The sequence below is a fragment of the Diabrotica virgifera genome, chromosome 10 (genome assembly GCF_917563875.1).
Source record: "Diabrotica virgifera virgifera chromosome 10, PGI_DIABVI_V3a".
NCBI lineage: Eukaryota > Metazoa > Arthropoda > Insecta > Coleoptera > Chrysomelidae > Diabrotica > Diabrotica virgifera.
In genome coordinates this window covers 143,354,819-143,374,750 of record NC_065452.1, presented here as the reverse complement: position 1 = coordinate 143,374,750, position 19,932 = coordinate 143,354,819, and the positions used below count along the sequence as shown (strand labels likewise).

Sequence of the window (19,932 nt, the reverse complement as noted above, 5' to 3'; positions counted from 1 at the left end):
AACTATTTGACATATCCTTATGATACTTGGTAGAAAGTGTAGGTACTGTACATCCTACTAAATTATGTTAAATAATCGTTTCTGGCTACTACCAGAGGCGTACGACAGGGGAAAGTGAATGCTTGACCCTTTCCAAATTCTACGCCACTGATAAAACTGCTATTTTAGCATAATTTTTAGATTCTCCAATACTTTCTATGCAAATAATACACTCTTCATTCGTAACGATAAAGTCATTAGTTTTCGAGATATTTGAAGTTAAAAATGAAAAGGCACACTTATTTTGATTAATTTATTATGCTCCTTCGTTTTTGGCTTCAAATATCTCGAAAACTAATGGCTTTATCGTTAAGAATGAAGAGTATGTTATTTACATAGAAAGTATTGGATAATCAAAAAATTGCACTAAAATACCAATTCCGCCTGTGGCGTAGAATTTTGGAAGGGGCAACCATTCACATTCCTCCGTCGTACGCCTCTGGTAGTAGCCAGAAACGTTTGTTTAACATAATTTAGTAGGGTATACAGTACCAGCACCACTAGCCAAATTTCGATTTGTTGTACCATGCATGCCTGTCAGGAAATATTCAAAAATAAATAAAATAAAAGTTTAACTTTGACACCCTGTATTTCGGTTATTATCAACTTTTGTACTAAGGTAAGTTGGCTTAAATCGACCTATTTTAACCTCATGAATCTGAGATTAAGCTATGGCCCATTCTTTACCAAGCACCCTGTATACAGGGTGTCCAGAAACTCTACCGACAAACGAAGACAGGAGATTTCTCAGATAATTTTAAGACAATTTAACCCAATTCACCTAGTTCGAAAATGTTTCTGAAGGGAGCTAGAGCTCTTTGAAGATGGCGTCATGAAATTAGTTTTTATTAAATACCTCCAGAAGGCTTTTATTTAGAAAAACGAAAATTGGTATGCATATTTAATTTTCAGAGATGAATCGATTCCATCGATTGCAAATTTCTAGTACCGGTCATAGGCGTCCGTTTTGGGTAGAGCAACGGGTATTTTATCGTATAACTTTTTTGTCCTTAACTTTTATGCATTTTTGATACCGGATTATTAAATTGTGAGGTATTCTAGTACTAAAAGGTACTCTTGCTTTAAGTCGGTAGGATGCACCGTTTTCTAGAAAAATCGATTTGAAAGTTTTTCGTTTTTGGAATTTGAAAAAAAATTGAAAGAACTTTTCAACAAAAAACGAAGTATTTTACCAACATAAAGTAAGAGTAACTTTTAGTACTCGAATACCTCATAATTTAATAGTCTAGTGTCAAAAATGTTCGAAAATTCAAGACAAAAACATTATGCTATAAAATAACTGTTGACCTACCCAAAACGGACGCCTATGGGCAGTACTAGAAATTCGCAATTAATGAAATCGATTTATCTCTGGAATATAAATAAATGTACCAGCTTTCGTCTTTCTAAACAGTTTTTTTTTAATTTTTTTTTGTAATTCAGAAAGTGAAAAATTTTCAAATCGATTTTTCTAGAAAATGGTGTGTCCTACCGATTTAAAACAAGAGTACCTTTTAGTACTAGAATACTTCACAATTTAATAATCCAGTATCAGAAATGCATAAAAGTTAAAGATAAAAAAGTTATGCGATAAAATAACCGTTGCCCTACCCAAAACGCACGCCTATGATCGGTACTAGAAATTTGCAATGTATGGATTAGATTTATGTCTTGAAGATAAATACGCGTACCAATTTTTGTTTTTCTAAATAGAAGCGTTCTGGAGGTATTTAAGAAAAACTAATTACAAGACGCCATCTTCAAAGAGCTCTAGCTCCCTTAAGAAGCATTTTCGGACTAAGTGAATTGGGTTAAATTATCTTAAATTTACCTGAGGAATCTCCTGTCTTCGTTTGTCGGTAGAGTTTCTGGACACCCTGTATAATAAATACAGGGTGGGCCAAAGAAAAGAGTCCACCTCGATAGTTGGCAGTAGTTATTCGATTTTAAGAAATGGTCGAAACAGGTCGATTTTTATTTTTATATTGCAATTTTTTCGCATATATTTCATACTAGTGACGTCATCCATCAGAGCGTGATGACGTAATCAATGATTTTTTTAAATGGGAATAGGGGTCGTGTGGTAGCTCATTTGAAAGGATGTAAAATTCTCTATTTAGTAATATAAACATTAATATCATTTGTACAGGGTGACCAAAAAATATTTTTTGAATTAATTAATTAACGCAAAAAGAAGAATGTACTTGTAATTTATTTAACTCAAAATACATTGTACTGCTGTCAGAAAATAGAAAAAAATGTTTATTTCACAATCATTTTTTGCGCTTAAACATTCTAAATAACATAAATCTCATAATTTTAAGCATATCTCATGGAGCATATCATTTTAAGCATATCTCTTACCTGTCCAGCAGCATATCTATTACATTGATATTCTTAAAGAATAAGTCTATAACATGTTACAAAAATCACTCAAGTGAGACAACAGGTTTAGGAAATTCGATACATCAAAAACTGTCCCATTTTTAATGTGGTGCGTTAATTTTGCTCCTCTGTGTATTTCATCTATGCTGAAATTAATTAATATTTTTTTAGGTTATTCAGGAATTAGAGGAAGAAAAGTGTAAACATGAACATGACACAGCTCAAGGCGATGACATCACATATGGACTGGAGATGGAACGGACTCGCTTAAAACAAGAATTAGAAATGGAAAGAAACACAAGGAAAAAGTTAGAAAAAGAAATTAAGAGGCAGTTGGAAGTTGCAGATGATGAGAAAGCTCGTCAAAAACAAATAGTTTTATTGTTATTAGCAGAAAGAAAGAAAATCATTGTAAAATACATTGAAGAAAGAAAGAGAAGTGAAGATCTAGCACAGGTTTGATTTTTTTCTTTCTTTCTTTCTTTTCCCCCTTTCTTTTACCCTATCAGGGTGTCGGATTTGGGCTAGCTATTTTAATTTCCATTCACTCATCTCTTACATTCTTTTCTATTTCCTGCCATTATTTTTAATTCCCCAAATTATTTTTGTTTAATTTTTCCACCTCTACTACTTGCTCTATCCATTTTTTCTTGTGAAACGTAATAAGTGATGGACTACCCCAGCTAATTGAAATAATATTCGAAAATATTACCTCAATCATCCAAGACAGCCATCGCTACACCCTCAGCTTAGCTCAGTCTCTCAAGGTGTGTGTTCGTCTTGTCCTAATCTTAGAAATGAACTATGAAAATTCAGAATGTAAGCAAACAAAACAATATTTTAACCAATCATGTTTATTGTTCATAAAAATATAAAAATATGTCGTGTAAAATGCATTAAGGGGGTATTTAAACGCCACGGTCAATTTGTGTGGCAACTAAATAAACTAACTAATTAACAATTCTTTGAATAGATGGCAGCACATACATATATTTTCACTTTCTTATTTAATTTTCTGAACGACAGCATTGATGCCACGCATTGGAACTTACGTTCGACACATTTCGGTCTCGATCGTACTTTGTATTTAATGACGACAGCTCTTAATCCTTTTTACCTGCTATTCTGATAATGTAGGAGCTGATATAATAGGGGTAAATTCTCATTAATATATATACTAAACGTTCATTCATTTATAAATATTTCATTACTTCGTGATTCTTTACTTTCTTTACCTGCTCAGTAAGTACCTATCTAAATGACCATAAATGGGATTATGTTAATTATCAAGAGAATGAAGATCGAGTTATAATTTATAAGAATAGTATTTCTAAGAAATGTAAAATACGTAAGTCAATTGAAAAACAGCGTTCCTAAAATAACAATTTTTTTCATATCGAATGTCAACAGGGAAATTTTTTCCTCTGAAAATGTCACACTTACATTTTGTTTCCCATTTCAACATGCGAGGACAGAATAATAATTAGCCTAATGAGCCACTTACTTAAAACATTTTTAAAAGCGATATACAGCAGGATATATTATAAAATTTGAAGAACAAGTATTATGGACACAGATTAGATTCCGCAATGCCTTGCCCTTAGGCACCCGAGAGGCTCTATTCACTGTCCAAGTGCTTATATGCAGAGATGTCAACTGTGACTTACCTATATACATATTTGTTTTATCGACTACAAAAAGGCATTAGATAGAGTAAAACATGATCAGCTCACAACCATCTTGAAGGAAACGGGAGTAGATGATAGATCTAAACAACACATTAGATATGCCGACGACGCAGTAGTTTTTGCACATAGCCTAGATGTTTTGCAAAGAATAATGTCGCGCATATAAGATAGAAGTAGTGAACATGAACCCAATTTCAATAAAAAAAAAAACAAAGTAATGGTATACCATACAAGGACTATAGTCAGTAAGCGCGAAATAGTAAATACACAACTTTTGGTTAACCAACAACCAATTGACAGGGTGGACAGCTACAGCTACCTTGGTACCAACATAAACAGTCCGTGAGACCACTCTAGTGAAATAAAACAACGCATAGGAAAAGCGACATCATCGTTCATAATGATGAAGTCTCTTTTCAGAAGTCACGGTTTATCACTTGTACCAAAATTTCTATCGTCAGATCATATGCATTTTCTACATTATTATACGGAGTAGAGGCCTGGACACTTCCCGAAGCTTCTTTAAGAAAACTCAAGGCATTCGAGATGTGGTGTTACAGGCGCATTTTAAGAATTTTGTAGATGGATCATGTGACTAATGTTGAGGTCCTACGTAGAATGGGCAAGGACTGCAATATTATTAACACCATCAAAGAGCGCAAACTAGAACATCTTGGCCATGTTATGACGAATGAACAGAGATTAATGCCAATCATTCTCAGGGAATGGAAAGAGAAGACCAGGGAGAAGAAGAATATCTTGTCTTCAAAATATGAGAAACTGGTTTAGTACATCGACAAACAGACTATTCTAAATAGCAGCAAGCAAAGTTAGGACAGCCATGCTGATCGCCAGCATCCCGAACGGATAAGCAGCGTACGAAGAAAAAGAATGTATCTCATTTCTAATTATTTTTCCGGGTCCGAGTTTGCTCTCTATTTTACACTGTATTATCAGTTGCAGTAAACGATATTTATTAAGTTTCATAATATTATAATCGGGGTATTCAGGTTTCCGTTTCTTAATTGTAAAAGAGATTTCTGTTTGTTTTCCCGCAGTACCTCTACGTTGGGTGTTAGTCGTTCAGGATATTTTGAGGATACGTCGGTACACCCACATTTCGAATTCTTCTAGCTTTTTCAGTCTCCGTTATTGTCCAGGCATCTGCTTCATACAGCAAGACTGGAAATATATAGCATTTTGGCAGCCGTATTTTTAGTGAGATAGATATGTCGAATTTGGTGAATTTATTTCTCAAGTTGTTAAATCTCTGGCCTTTTCAGTTCTAGATCGTATTTCGGTCGTTTGATCCCATTTCGAGTTAACGACTGTTCCAAGGTATACACATAAGTCTACATGTTGAATTAACTGGTTTTTTATTTTCAATTGTCTGGCAGGATTTTGAGTTTTGCTCACCAGCGCCATTTTGTTTTATTTATGTTTTTTGCTGAGGCCATTTTCCTGAGAATGCAAAAAGAAAAAGAGCTGTTAATCAAAATAAAAGCAGCCAAAATCGAATACCTCAGTTACATCATGAGGAACAGTGAAAGATATGGACTGCTGCAACTAATCTTGCAGGGAAAAGTAGAAGTAAAGCGAGGACCAGGAAGGCGAAGGATTTCCTGGCTGAAAAATCTACGTACGTGGTTCAACACAACAACTACAAATCTTTTTAGAGCAGCAGTGTGCAAAGTACAGATTGCCATGATGGTCGCCAACATCCGAAACGGATATACACTACAAGAAGAAGAAGAAGTCCTCTTTCTTCACTCGCTCTTTGTACCCTGTCCATAAGTTGCTGAATTTCATCGACACTGCGGGCAAGTACGAATGAATTACTCCACTCAATTTCAATAATTTTTTTCACTTACGAAAATATTTAAATGTAGGTATATATATATATATATATATATATATATATATATATATATATATATATATATATATATATATATATATATATATATATATACGGGGTGTCATATCGGCTGACGCCGCATCCCCACACCTAACCGCCATCTATTTCTATCCTGGGCATCTTCCTCTTCCAAATCTCGGTGTTCCATGGCCTTCCTTATCGTGTCATTCCAGGATAGTCTTGGTCTTCCCCTTTTCTTCCTACCTGGGGGTTTCCATTTCAGGAGTTTCTTTGGCCATCGTTGGTCGTCCATTCTAAGTAAGTGACCGAACCATTTTAGGCTTCTTCTCTCGAGCCTGTCTACCGCTGTATCGTGTGCCTGCATCCTTCTTCTTATTTCTTCGTTACGTATTTTGTCCAATCGGGAGATTCCAGCACTTCTACGTATGTAGTCCATTTCCACAGCATTGATGCTTCTTCTGGACTCTGCTAATGTACGGTAATGTAATGTAGACGCTAATGTAGGTACTGACATTAATTAATTGATGATTACACAATATTGTTTTGTCTATAATTTTTTATTAGTCTTGTGAGACTGAGATGGTTAGGACATATTTAAATAATGCAAACACGAGACTTCCCGAAAGAATACTAACGGGAGGATGGGAGGAATAGGAGGAAAGAAGAAGAAAGGTAGACCGAAAACCAGATGGAAGAAAGATGTTGAAAGGGACAGAAAAACTTAAAAACACAAAATTGGAAAAATAAAGCACCAAATTGGAGAGATTAGAAAGGAGTAGTAAACCAAGCCATGGGCCTTCAAGGCCTGGAGAGCTGAACTATATATGTATATACTATAATTTTTTTTGTATTAGCTTATATGCCTCGACAATTAATGACCATTGGCATAGTACAGTTAATTTTGCAATCAGGTACCCAGTGTAGTGTTTAGGTTGTGTGTTAAGTAAATGTCTTGTTACTTTGAAAAGTCGACGTCATTTTCTTTACAAAGAGACGCTAATTGTATCCGAACGTCTGCGTTCACTGTGACGTTTTACAATCATGATTTTTTTTATTTGGTGCCTCGACAACTTATGGCCAATGGCATGGTACCTACAGTGAATGTATGCAATCGGGTACCTTATGTAATGTGTAGTGTGTGTGTTGAGTAAATGTCTTGTTACTTAGAAAAGGCGACGTCATTGTCTTTGAAAAGAGACGCTAATTGTATCCGAACGTCTGCGGTCCCTATAGATATATTACCTAGTAGATTAGGCAAGTTATGGGCCGCTCTGTGCATCGAGGTGTAACGCCAATATTAAGGATTGAGTGGTCTAGCCATCTTTATCTGTCACATGCGCAGGATCGCTTGGTTAAAAGAGATAGATAGACCACTGATCGACTACTTCCGCGCTACGCTTTTTTGCGCAGTACGCCTTGTCTACCCTTAATATGTCTATGGCGGTCCCTCCGGTTAGTACCGATCCCACAAGGATAGAAACTATTTTCGTTTATTAATTTTTAATAAATGAAAAATTCTCCACTAAGGTGAGATTCGAACTCACGACCTTTAGGACCAAAAGTAGGCGCTCTTACCACTGAGCCACAGAGTTGGTTACAATCATGATTGAAACTCAAACAAGGTACAAAATGTTAACTGGGAGGGGGAGGGGCCACTTTTCTAAACAATACCTCGTGATTCGTATTTTTATCGCTACAAAACTTGTTTTCAATGTTTTGCAGATTTTTTTAAAATCCGGCAAACGCGCATCGGTCGCCATTTAATATATCACTGCTGCCATCTACTAAATGACACGTGAACTCATTTTCTCATCTATTAAGTGATAGCCGAACTAATTTATCACTAGAACAATGCCAACTTGTTACGGTTTTATCAACAAAATCCCTAGATTGCAGCTTTTAACTATAATGTTTACCTTTAGGTACAGTTAATTTAAAAATTATGGCACTCTGGATAATGAGCGTTTGCTTAAAATAAAGCTTTTTGCATAGTTAATCATTTATGGTAGTTATTTTGTACCTAACTTCAACAATTATTACATAAAAACCAATTTTTAGAGCAGGTTACCAAGTAAGTTATGACATTGTTTCCTTTCAGTACAGTTATAAAAAATTTACTGCTTTCTTTGAAAATTTTACCTAGATACTATTAAAATAGAAAGTTTACACTTCACGTACATACTCATATGTTGAAGATTGGTTTTGAAATAGTGACGCTAACTGTACCTAAAGAGTATATGAATTTTAACATTGTGTCATACCACCTTAACAAATACAGTGGAACTTGGTTATAGCGTCATTGAAGGGTCCAGTAAAAAAATGACGCTATATCAGAGTGACGTTATAAAGGAGGTAGAAAAAAATGAAATTTTAACCAGGCAAAATTTTATTACAGCATTATTTGCAGTATTTTATTACAGCAGAAAATTTGAGTCTTTATGATGGCACTGACAAATAGTAAGAAATCATAAACTGCTCATGAAATCATAAAAGCTCACATAACTGTACACAAAGGGATAATGGGCCTTTCTCACATTCTTGGAAGGATCAATGTCGCAAAGCTGGAATCGCATTGCACTTTATTCTTCATAAAATGAAAAAACAACAACCTACTGTAAAATTTTATGACGGTATAGACGAGGGTTACTTTATTTTTACCGCTAAAACCAGGTTTTTAATAATGTTATCGAATAGTTTTTGGCCGGACCTATTAAAAATTGACTTTACAACCGAGGTGACGTAACTACCGAGGCCGTAATATCCAAGTTCCACATATTCAAATTCTTGCCAAAAACTAACAATTCTGGATTATACTTCTGGCTTTTGGTATCTGATGGTAACTTCCTGATGTTGAATGGTACTGCTGCTGGTTCTGCAACGGGCTCTGGGGTTGTAGGTGTTGTATTCCACCAGGCCTACAGATGTTGGTTGTTGCAGTATTGGTGATGTGATTGCAGCATGGATGACATGTCCCTCGTTCTTGTATCGCCGACGATTTGAGGATTCTTGAAGCTCCCAGAGGGAGGACGATGATCTTTATCCCAAAAACTAGAACAGTAAAACACATATCAACAATCAAGAATATAAACCAAATTGTACCTTTGCCAAATAGTATTCAAACAGTAGCAGATGGCAAGGGTAAATTAAATGGAATTATGATTATTAAACGTGCATATATGTGAATTAAAAAGATATATTTAATAGATGAGAATGTAAAATATAGAAACTAGACACATGGTTGAACATTGGAATGTTAGAGAAAAAAAATCATTATAAAAAATTATTATAAAAAAGCTGTATGAAAAGCTCACCCCAAGAGAATATTAATTGTTGATGGAAAATAATTCTAATGTTCGAATTACATGCCTATTTAAGAAATAATTTTTCCCTTCCATTTTGTGTATTCGGGTAGGGATGAAGTGACACTGTTATCGAAAACAACATTTGAAATGACGACCAAGTACTATGAAGTAGCAGGCATGTTCCGTATTGAAAGACAGCTACTTACAGAGTAAGAATGTACGGGGTACGTTCAGTATGTTCAATCGATGATATAAATGAAAAGGAATATAGTAAATAGAAGATAATAAAAGAGGGCGCCAATGAGTTTTTACCGAAGAAAACTGGTAAAACACATAGAAGAAAATTATTGTTAATGAAATATTGAAGAAAATAAAATAAAATGAATATTTAAAAATAAAATATCAAAGATGTGACGTTTGTAACGTTACACTTGGTTTGCCTTTTTCTTTTTATGATGTTGTCTGCTTTGTGAACTTTTCTTGTAATTTCTTTGGGTTGCATTCTCATCAAATGTCCATACCAGTTCATTTGTCTCTTTGCTATTTTATTCACTATTGGTTCTTGGTTGGCCATTCTCCTAATAGTCTCATTGCTTAACCTTCGGATGACCAAGCGGGGGAAATTGTGACCCCAGCGTATGTTTTTCTTTGATAAATTCAAAAGTATTTTCAATTTTTAATTCATTATTTTTTATTTGACTTTAATATCATTCTGGATATCCTCATATTTTGTAATAAAAAAATTTTCCTATATTTTACGAATAAAAAATATATTCTGAAGTTGATGTTTAGTAAAATAGCGTCTATTATGTGTAATTCCAAGTAGTTTTACGCTAATGACGTCGACTTTGCAAAGTAACAAGACACTTACTCAACATACACACTACACATGACACTAATACTCATGTTGTGACTGGCTGAATGACATAAAGTCCATGCCATAAAAAAAATAAAAAAAAAACTTCATTTTTTTGTTAATTGTCATTTTTGACCTGGGGTCATTTCCCCCCCCCCCCCCCTTGGTCATCCGTGTAACAAAAAAGGTTGGTCATCGGAAGGTTAATCTATTCCATTTTGTCTTTCCAACTATCCTTCTTAGGTGTCTTATCTCCATTGCATTTATCCTGCTCTTATGTTTTTCCAGAATTGTCCAGTTTTCACTTGCATAGACCACAGTCGGTATCACTATTGCATTATATATTTTTATCCTTGTCTCTCTTGTAAAGTTCTCTTTTTCCCAGTATTGGAAGTAACGCATAGTATCACTTGTTTGATTTCTTTGTTCTATTTGTCATTTCCCAGTCATATTTTTTCGTCATTAGTAATTATCATTCTTATTTTTTTCCTCGCTTATTTCCAATTTTAGTTCTTCTATTTGTTCTACTAATATATCCACTAGTTTCTGCATTCTATTCTCGGAATCTGCTATTAGTATTCTTTGCGTCAAGGTATAAGAAATTTGGCCTGGCGCTGGTGGGATGTCCCTACCGATTTAGTATCATAATAACAAACAACAAACCCTCCAGGAGCGGATTCGCTAAAATTAAGGGGAAAGGAACAAATGCAAAATTTTGACGCCTGTCAAAATTTTCAATGTGTTTTAAATCATTTTTTTCGAATCCTGAGAAAACTAATATGTAAGTATTTTTGAAAAATTTAAACGCAGAATGAAAAATTACTTTATTACCGAGGGCCGAAAGTCCCTTGGAATGAATTAAAAGTTTCTTTTGAATGAGATATTTGAAATTAAAAATCACACTAAATTTACTCTTAGTTTTTCACCCCTGTAACTAATTAAAATAAACATTATAGAAGTTTTCAGGGACTTTCGGCCCTCGGTAATAACGTAACGGCTTAAAGCCGAAAGTTCGTACCCATCCTCTTAACAAAAAAAAATTCAAGTCTTCAAGTAGATATAATATTTTAATGGGGTTGGAATAATAAATATAAATTTAAATATCATATCATTATATTTATTACGTATTTATATCTATGTAGTTATAGGCAGTGTTGTTTTTGTAACAATACAGGTTCCGGTACGCAATGTTCCGGGGGTCTGGGGGGTGTTCATAAGGGGGGTCCGACCCGAGAAACCTTTTTAAATTTACCCTCAATAAGGGCGTTTTAAAGCTATTTGGGAGCAAAGAAAAAATTAAGGAATTTGTCTCTAATTTTGTTGATTTTTTTTGTCCCAAGAGGTACCGGTACGGCGTACCGGCGCGTACTGTCACAAAAACAGCACTGGTTATAGGTATATTATTATGTACAATGAAATAAGAGAAATGAACAAATTAAAGAAATTAAGGAAATTAATGATAATAACAATAAAAGATTAAAAGAGTGGTAGCAAAAATCAGAATTAAAAAGATAACATAATAAAAAATAACATAGAAAAATAAAATTTGAAGTTTAGACGGAAAAAAATAAATACAAATTACAACTCTATGTCACTATCGCTGTCATCTTCACTAGAATCGTTATCTAATGTTATAATTATTGGTTTAATATGTGAGGTTAATGTTCTGTAATGATCTTCCGTTTTTATAACATGTGAAACACAATTTTGCCACAGTGTTGGGGAAATCTTTTTTATTTCTTCTACAACATGACACCTATTCGCTACTAAATTTGGGACAGCAGTTGTTTCGCCGTAAACTTTCCTTAAGTTGGCTCCAGATTAATTCAATGGGGTTGAAGACACAGTAGTAAGGAGGTAATCGCAATACATTATGACCATCACGTTTGGTCAGAGGATAGCAAGAGACTCGAATTGAATCAAAACGAAAACGATTATTTTCTTTTTCTTTTTCATGCTTTACTCGGTTTAGAGTACAAAATGACCAAGTGTTCTTAAGGTATTCTGAGACGCATTGTTGGAGAAGCTCCTCCTAGCGGCGCCGCTTGATACTATCGTATCTCGGTTAACAGAATCCTGACTCTTGGTCGAAATTTATTTTATTTATTTTGTCATTCCCCGTTAGAGGACAGTCTAACCACAATATACTGCAGATATTTTAATAGATGCAGTTCTTCTTCGTCTCGAGTTGATTCAATTCAGTCTACTTGCAATAGCCTCTTCGATAAAGGGTAGAGACCCAGAAACACTGTGTCAGAGGATAGCAAGAGACTCGAATTGAATCAAAACGAAAACGATTATTTTCTTTTTCTTTTTCATGCTTTACTCGGTTTAGAGTACAAAATGACCAAGTGTTCTTAAGGTATTCTGAGACGCATTGTTGGAGAAGCTCCTCCTAGCGGCGCCGCTTGATACTATCGTATCTCGGTTAACAGAATCCTGACTCTTGGTCGAAATTTATTTTAAATAAATGATACTTAATTTTACCTAAATACCTATAAGCACGAGAATTATGTGTAAAGCTATAGAATAATAATTAGAGGTATATCTTATCTTTAACTAATGCTCTTTCTAATGATTCTTTAATTTTTTTATTTAAAGATAGAAAGCTGCATTATCGGAAGTCCATTTTGTTTAAAGTGAAAACGATATAAAACACATTATAATCTAACTCCATAAAATTCACGTAATGAGCGCATTGGACATAAAAATTGTTTGTGATCGTTTGTAATTGATTCCAAGCAAGTTCATTTCAGATGACTAAACGAATTATTCGTCTACAGTATACAAAATGTTTAATACATTGTCTAGAAATTTTAATAATTTATTTGCATTGATAGATAACAAGTCAGTTCTGTAAATAATATAAAGTACGGCCCTAGTAGCTGTTCCAAAACTATTGCCACCCGTCGCAAAGACAATTGAGGGATTAGTAACGTCAACTATTTATTATGATACTAAATCGGTAGGGACATCCCACCAGCGTCAGGTCAAATTTCGTATATCTTGACGAAAAGAATACTATGTCGTTCGCATACATTAAGAACTCTATTGTTACCGGGTGTAATCTATGCTATCCTATTATTGTCTGTAGTTGGTTGGTTCTTGCTCTAGTTTTTCTTATTAATTCATTCATTACGATTATGAATAGCAAAGGGCTGAGACTATCTCCTTGTTTAATACCTCTCTTTCAATTAAATTCTTCTAATCTTTACCCTGTTATTTATACTCTTTCTTTTACCTCTTTGTAAATACTTTCTATAATTTTTATCAATGTATTTGGTATGTTTGTTTTCCTCAAGTGTAATTTTTTTCAAATTCAAAAAATAAGACCTACAACTCGGCCCTGATTCTGATTCAAATTTCGAGTGAAAACAAGTCGCAATCAAGGCGATTTTAGTTGAACTAACGAAATGATTTCACAAAATAGCGACTTATCGAAATTAATTGCAACTCCAAAAAGGTGGATGATATTATAATTTCGAGGCGAAATTTTTCAATTATTGTGACAGGAACATGAATGAATGGCCGAAAGCGAGGTTAGGTTTAGTTTAGATGTGTTTTGTTTGTTTCTTGCAAGGAAAACTAAAGCAAAAGGTATTAATATGCCCAAGTAGCACTGAACGGGTTTATTAAGTCTTTTAAGGATGCTTTAAAACTGTAGAATAAAACTAAAATTAAAACCATTTGGTTTTTAAGTAAACCTTAAGGTTGCAATAAAACCGCTTTCAGCATAAAAGGGCCCACTCTGAAAGAGGTCAATAAAACCACAAATAACAACCTTCTTAAAACTTTGTTTTCTTAAGCAACTGGTTTTAAAGCTGCTGTGAAGGTGATTTTAAAACTATGTTAAAAGACACTTTAAGTGCAGGCAGTTTTATAGCAAACTCAAAAAGGTTTTTTAAATGGAGACTTTTAAAGACAATTTACCATATTAAATGATTCTTTAAACCCATATACTCCATATAGGCCAACAAATTTTTACATGTGTTATGATAGGTAGATACGTATTTGTAACCATTAAGTTAATTAACAATATACGATACGCTGATGACACGCTAATAGTAACAGATAACCTAGCAAATTTACAATATTTGATGGAAAACATAAACTCATACCAATAAGTATGGTCTAAAACTGAACATCAAAAAGACTAAATTCATGATTGTAACAAAGAAGCTATACACAAATATGAATAATCAGCCAGTTGAAAGAGTTACGTCCTACAAATATTTAGGGGTTTGCTTCACTGATACTAATGACCAGACAAGAGAAATCAAGAGGCGAATTGAGATAGCGAGACAATCGTTTGTCAAAATGAAAAAGTTCCTATGCAGCCGGGACATAAATATAAACTTAAGAACGAGAATGTTAAGATACTATGTTTTCTCCGTTCTGCTGTACGGCATGGAAGCTTGGACACTGATAAAGATAAACATCAAAAACATTGAGACATTCGAGATGTGGTGTTACAGGAGAATGTGGAAAATACCATGGACAGAAAGAGTAACAAATCAAGATGTTTTGCTGAAGATGGGGAAGGAATGCGAAGTCATAAAAACCATACAAACGAAAAAACTGGAGTATCTAGGCCACATAATGAGAGGAGAAAAGTACTCTCTGTTAAGACTCATAATCCAAGGAAAAATCTCGGGAAAGAGAAATGTGGGACGTAGGAGGATTTCCTGGTTGCGAAATTTACGGGAGTGGTATGGGTGCAGTTCAATACAGTCGCTCAGAGCTGCAGCCAACAAAGTTAAGATTGCTGTGATGGTAGCCAACCTCCGATAGGAGACGATACTGCAAGAAGAAGAACCATAAAATAATAAAAAGTATCTACTTGGTTATTTCGGACTGTCAAGGTAGAAAAACACTTGCGCGCCCAACTTTATTGATAATGTTAACAAAAATAGGTCTAAATAACTCACGCGCCCTAACATTTTTGACTTTTGGCGATTAAAAAATAAAAATAATAACATTTAAATCCAAAAAATATTAATTTGAAAGAAAAATAATTTTATCTACAATTTTAATGTTAAAATAAATCGAATTTATGTCTTTAAGTCGCTTGTTTATAATTTTTATGTAAGCCTTATATTGTAACCTATTGGTCTATCGAATTGTTAAGATCACATGGTTTTATTTTATACCTTTCCAGGAGCATACATCCTACATAAAAGCAAGGTTGCTTTGGAATTAAAACCGTTTACTTTTAATGATGCTGTCAATAATGCCACTCGGTTTTAATGTGAATCTAACCTAAAATCAAGGCGTCGTAGTGCAGTGTGTGTGTGTGTGTGTGTGTTGTATCTTTCTTTTAAAATTACTAAAAAAAACCAGTTCGTTTATATTTTAAGTACTTGCGACTTATTTCTTCCATACTAAATGTACTTCCACTTTTTACAACACATTACACCACTGTTTCCTCTAAAACAAATGACCGACCATTTTGGACATGAAAGAAGTTTAGTCTTTACGATAACCACATTGATTCAGTTAAGAGCGTTTGGTTTTAATATAGCCTACTAATTGCTTTTAAGAAAGCAACTTTAAAGAAAACTAAAAAAATAGTTTTAAGGCATATGTTTTACTGACATAATAATCTTGAGGTCAAGTAGTTTTAACAATAGGTTTTATTACTCATATTAGGAGAATCTTTAAAACTGCAATAAAACTAAAAGGTAACAAACTAGAATCTAATAAAACCAAACAGTCCGGAAGTTCTTCATAAAACTGATTAGTTTTAAAGTGAACTGAGAATAAACCATTTTAAAACTACAATACGACAAATTATCTATTAAGGTTAATTAGTCTTATTTGATACTCTTATTAGATACTTTAAAACTAGTGACAAATGCTTAACAGTTTTGAAGTTCTGGCAGTATATCTACAAAGTAACTTTAAAACCATTATCTTCTTATTTACCACAATAAAACCTTTATAAACCTTAAATAAAACTAAAATGTTTTTATTGTGCTACTTGGGTGGCTGGGTTTTATGGAAATTTGATGGTTTTGGAGGAATTAGATAGAATAGTATTAAATTATAAATATAATAAATACAATAATTGAGAATTTCCACAATGTGAATTATCAACTCAATGAAATATGTAAGGTAATAATCTGGCCAAATTAGTATAAAACAAGGAAAATTATGTACCAGCTATTTTATTGCTGGACATACTGGAATCAAATCTTAAGGTTTCATATATTATTAATATAGCTATGCAAAGTCCGCAGAAAGTGTGCTATTTGATTTATAAACAAATTAGCGCTCCGAAATCTTTTTTCAATTATTGCTCTGTAACTCAGAAGATTTTAACGTTAAACCAAAAACTCTCACATAAAAATTCACTGTAATTTAATTCTGCACATAGATATTTTTCCGATTTCAGTCGGCGCAAATTTTCCTCGGAAAATTCGGGGTTTCCAAACAAAATCTTTAATTTTCAACTAAAATTTTAGGGCAGTAATTATTTATCAGTAATTAAATAACTTGGTGACATAAATCTTTTTTGTTATGAGTGTCTTGAAGATATGAAAATTTGTATGTACAAAGAGGACCGGAATAAAAAGGTAATGGTTCAAAGATTGAAATTCTGTTGTTTATAACTCTGTCGCAAATGCCGGTCAAGTTTGACCGGTTATACCTGGAACGACTCCTCGCAATTCATTTTTTTTTCTTCGAAAAGGGCACAGAAGCCGTGCCCTTTTCAACAGCGTTAACTTAATTTAATTCAATCTAATATTTTCTGAGGGGTTATATTTGTTTATAAGCCAAAAAATTGTTTCTTTATAACATTCCTGAGACCGCTCAAATAGTCCAATTTCAATTCTGTAAAGTACGTTGAATAGGTGTACCTAGTACTTTTTTATACGAAAATCATAGTTATTCTGGTGTATCTTTCTGGTTATTGTTTCGACCGAAATTTTTTAATTAACATTTTAATTATTGATAAACCATTGGTTAGATTGTCGCCGGTCTCCTGATATACAGAGAGATATAAAAGAGACGATTTTAGAGAAAAATCCCTAAACAGGTCGTTTTTATTTTTAAATTAAATTTTTTTGGCATATATTTCAAACTAGTGACGTCATCCCATCCGAGCGTGATGACGTAATCGATTATTTTTTTAAATAGGAATAGGGGTCGTGTGGTAGCTCATTTAAAAAGTCGTTCAATTCTCTATTCAGTATTATAAACATTAATATCATTATTTATACAGGCTGGCCAAAAAAATTTTTTTGAATTAAATAATTGACGCAAAAAGAAGAATGTATGTAATTTATTTAACTCAAAATACATTCTATTGCTGTCAGAAAATAAGAAAAAATGTTTATTTGCTTAAATTTGCTTTTAGCTTAAATGTTCAAAATGTTCAAACTGCCAATAGGTAGGAGGGAGGCTGTTTGTGATTTAATTTAAACGAAAAGTAATGTTTAGTTGTGAAATAAACCTTTTTTTCTATTTTCTGACAGCAGTACAATGTATTTTGAGTTAAATAAATTACATACATTCTTCTTTTTCAAGTGCCAACTGTGAGTGAAGTGATAGTGTCATACAGTGATAAATATTTACAGCGACTAGAAAACCACCCAAATGTGTTAGCTTTAAATTTATTAGACAATAGTCAACAAATTAGACGCCTTAAGCAAAAATTTCAATTAGATTTACCATTCTTAACTTAAGAAACACTAATTGTAAACGTAATTGTAATATTTATTGAATTTATTGAGTAAATATTTATTGAAATATTTCTCCTTGGGCCATTATAAATTTCAACAAATGTGTTTATGGTCTGTTTTTTAGACTGATTTCACAATAAACAAACAATAAAAAAATTCTTCTTTTTGCGCCAATTAATTTAATTCAAAAATTATTTTTTGGCAACCCTGTATAAATAATGATATTAATGTTTATATTACTGAATAGAGAATTGAACGCCCTTTCAAATGACCTACCACACGACCCCTATTCCCATTAAAAAAATTATCGATTACGTCATCACGCTCAGATGGATGACGTCACTAGTATGAAATATATGCCAAAAAATTGTAATTTAAAAATAAAAATCGACCTGTTTCGGGATTTTGCTCCAAAATCGTCCATTTTAGAGAAAATGAATTTCCATAATTTAGTCCCTCTCTGTATAATCTACTATAAAAAATCTTACATGTCATCAATTTATTTAATTATTGATAATTAATTACTTCCCTAAAATTTTAATTGAAAATTGCAGATTTTTTTTTAAACTCTGATTTTCCGAGTAAAATTTTTGTTGAAGGAAATCGGAAAAAAAATAACTTTGTGCAGAACTGAATTACGGTGAACTTTTATTTAAGTGTTTTTGGTTTAAAGGAAACATCTTGTGAGTTACAGAGCACTAATTGAAAAAAAAAAAGAAGATTTAGGAGTGCTAATTTGTTTATAAATAAAATAACACACTTTCTGCGGACTTGTCATACCCCATATTACTAATAAATGCAATCTTAAGATTCGATTTTAGCAGTAAGATAGCTGGTAAATAACTTTTCCCAAAAATGGCATTTTTTCGATAATTTTCTAGACTATCAACAAATGTTGCGGTGGTTGCGTAGCCAATAAATCCAATAAACCGGAGCACCAACCCAAATTTTGAGCAGTGTCAAAATGATAACGTTAATATCCCCAGTTGTAACTAATATCGAAATGAATAAGAATCGCTATAAATTGCGACCATCATGGCGGTGTAGAAATTCAATAGCGACCTCGAAATGAATTAGAATCAGGCCCCTCGTTTTGCAATACAATTTAGTCATAAAATTTTAATCGAAATATACATATGTGGTTTGTTTTAGATATTATCTGAAGAAAAATCTCGAATTGACACTATGGCAGAGGGTTTGGAAGAAGAGAGCAAAAAGTCTCTTCAGATGGAAGCAGAACTTGAAAAACAGCTTTATGTATATGAAAATGAAAAGAAGTCACTTAGGACTCAATTATTAGAAAAAGAACATAGGTTAGTGTGTCTTAGTATATACATGGAGGGGCATTAGTGTGAGGAAGTCCAATTACTCGTTTGTCGTAACAGATACGAAAAAAATTATTTAGGTAAAAGTTGGGGCATAGATAGGACCATAATTTAAAAATATTTTCAAATATACAGGGCCACCCGTATTGACAGGTTTATACAAACTCTTTTTTTTTAGTTATACTTCTTTAGGCACGAGGGTGAATTTTTACATTCCCTGGCGCATGCGCACACCGACAGTATGGTATTACTCGCTACATCTTTTAAGTTATGTAGCGCAAATAAGGTGTGCGTGAAAATATTATTAGTGTTTTTAGTAAATATATTTATTATAATTTTTATGTCTATGGATTTGTCTTCCTCTAATAAGTATTATTGAAAATGTTTATTTTCAATTAATGTATCTGTCACCGTGATTGTAATTATGTCCAAGAAATGATCGACTGAATACAAAAACGGTGGTAGCTGATCGGTAGAGCATTTGCCTAGGGATCGAGAGGTCTCCTGTTCGAATCCGGACAAAGTCATATCCTTTTTTTTTTTTAAATATTCGATATTCTTTTTGTTTTTTCTACAATGCGTTTAATATTTAAATACAATACAAAGAAACTGTTTAAAGTAGATAGGTAATCATAATATGAAGTTAGATTATATTATAATAGAAGTATAACTTCTTACGTGCGTACAAAGTACACACACATTCTTTTTTTTTAGTCCATATTCATCACAGAAACTGTTTTGTTTAGTAGTAATTGGAGTTGTTCAGCAGAGCT

The 19,932-nt window shown here is 33.2% G+C and overlaps 1 protein-coding gene across 1 annotated transcript in view; it reads left to right on the top strand.

The window, feature by feature from the left end:
- Nucleotides 1-19,932, top strand: part of LOC126893213 (CTTNBP2 N-terminal-like protein) — a 73,374-nt gene that overhangs the window by 28,616 nt on the left and 24,826 nt on the right. Inside the window, exons 4-5 of the mRNA XM_050663178.1 lie at nucleotides 2,596-2,880; nucleotides 18,987-19,147. Of these exons, the coding sequence (XP_050519135.1) occupies nucleotides 2,596-2,880; nucleotides 18,987-19,147 (446 nt within the window). The remainder of the gene's footprint in view (nucleotides 1-2,595; nucleotides 2,881-18,986; nucleotides 19,148-19,932) is intronic.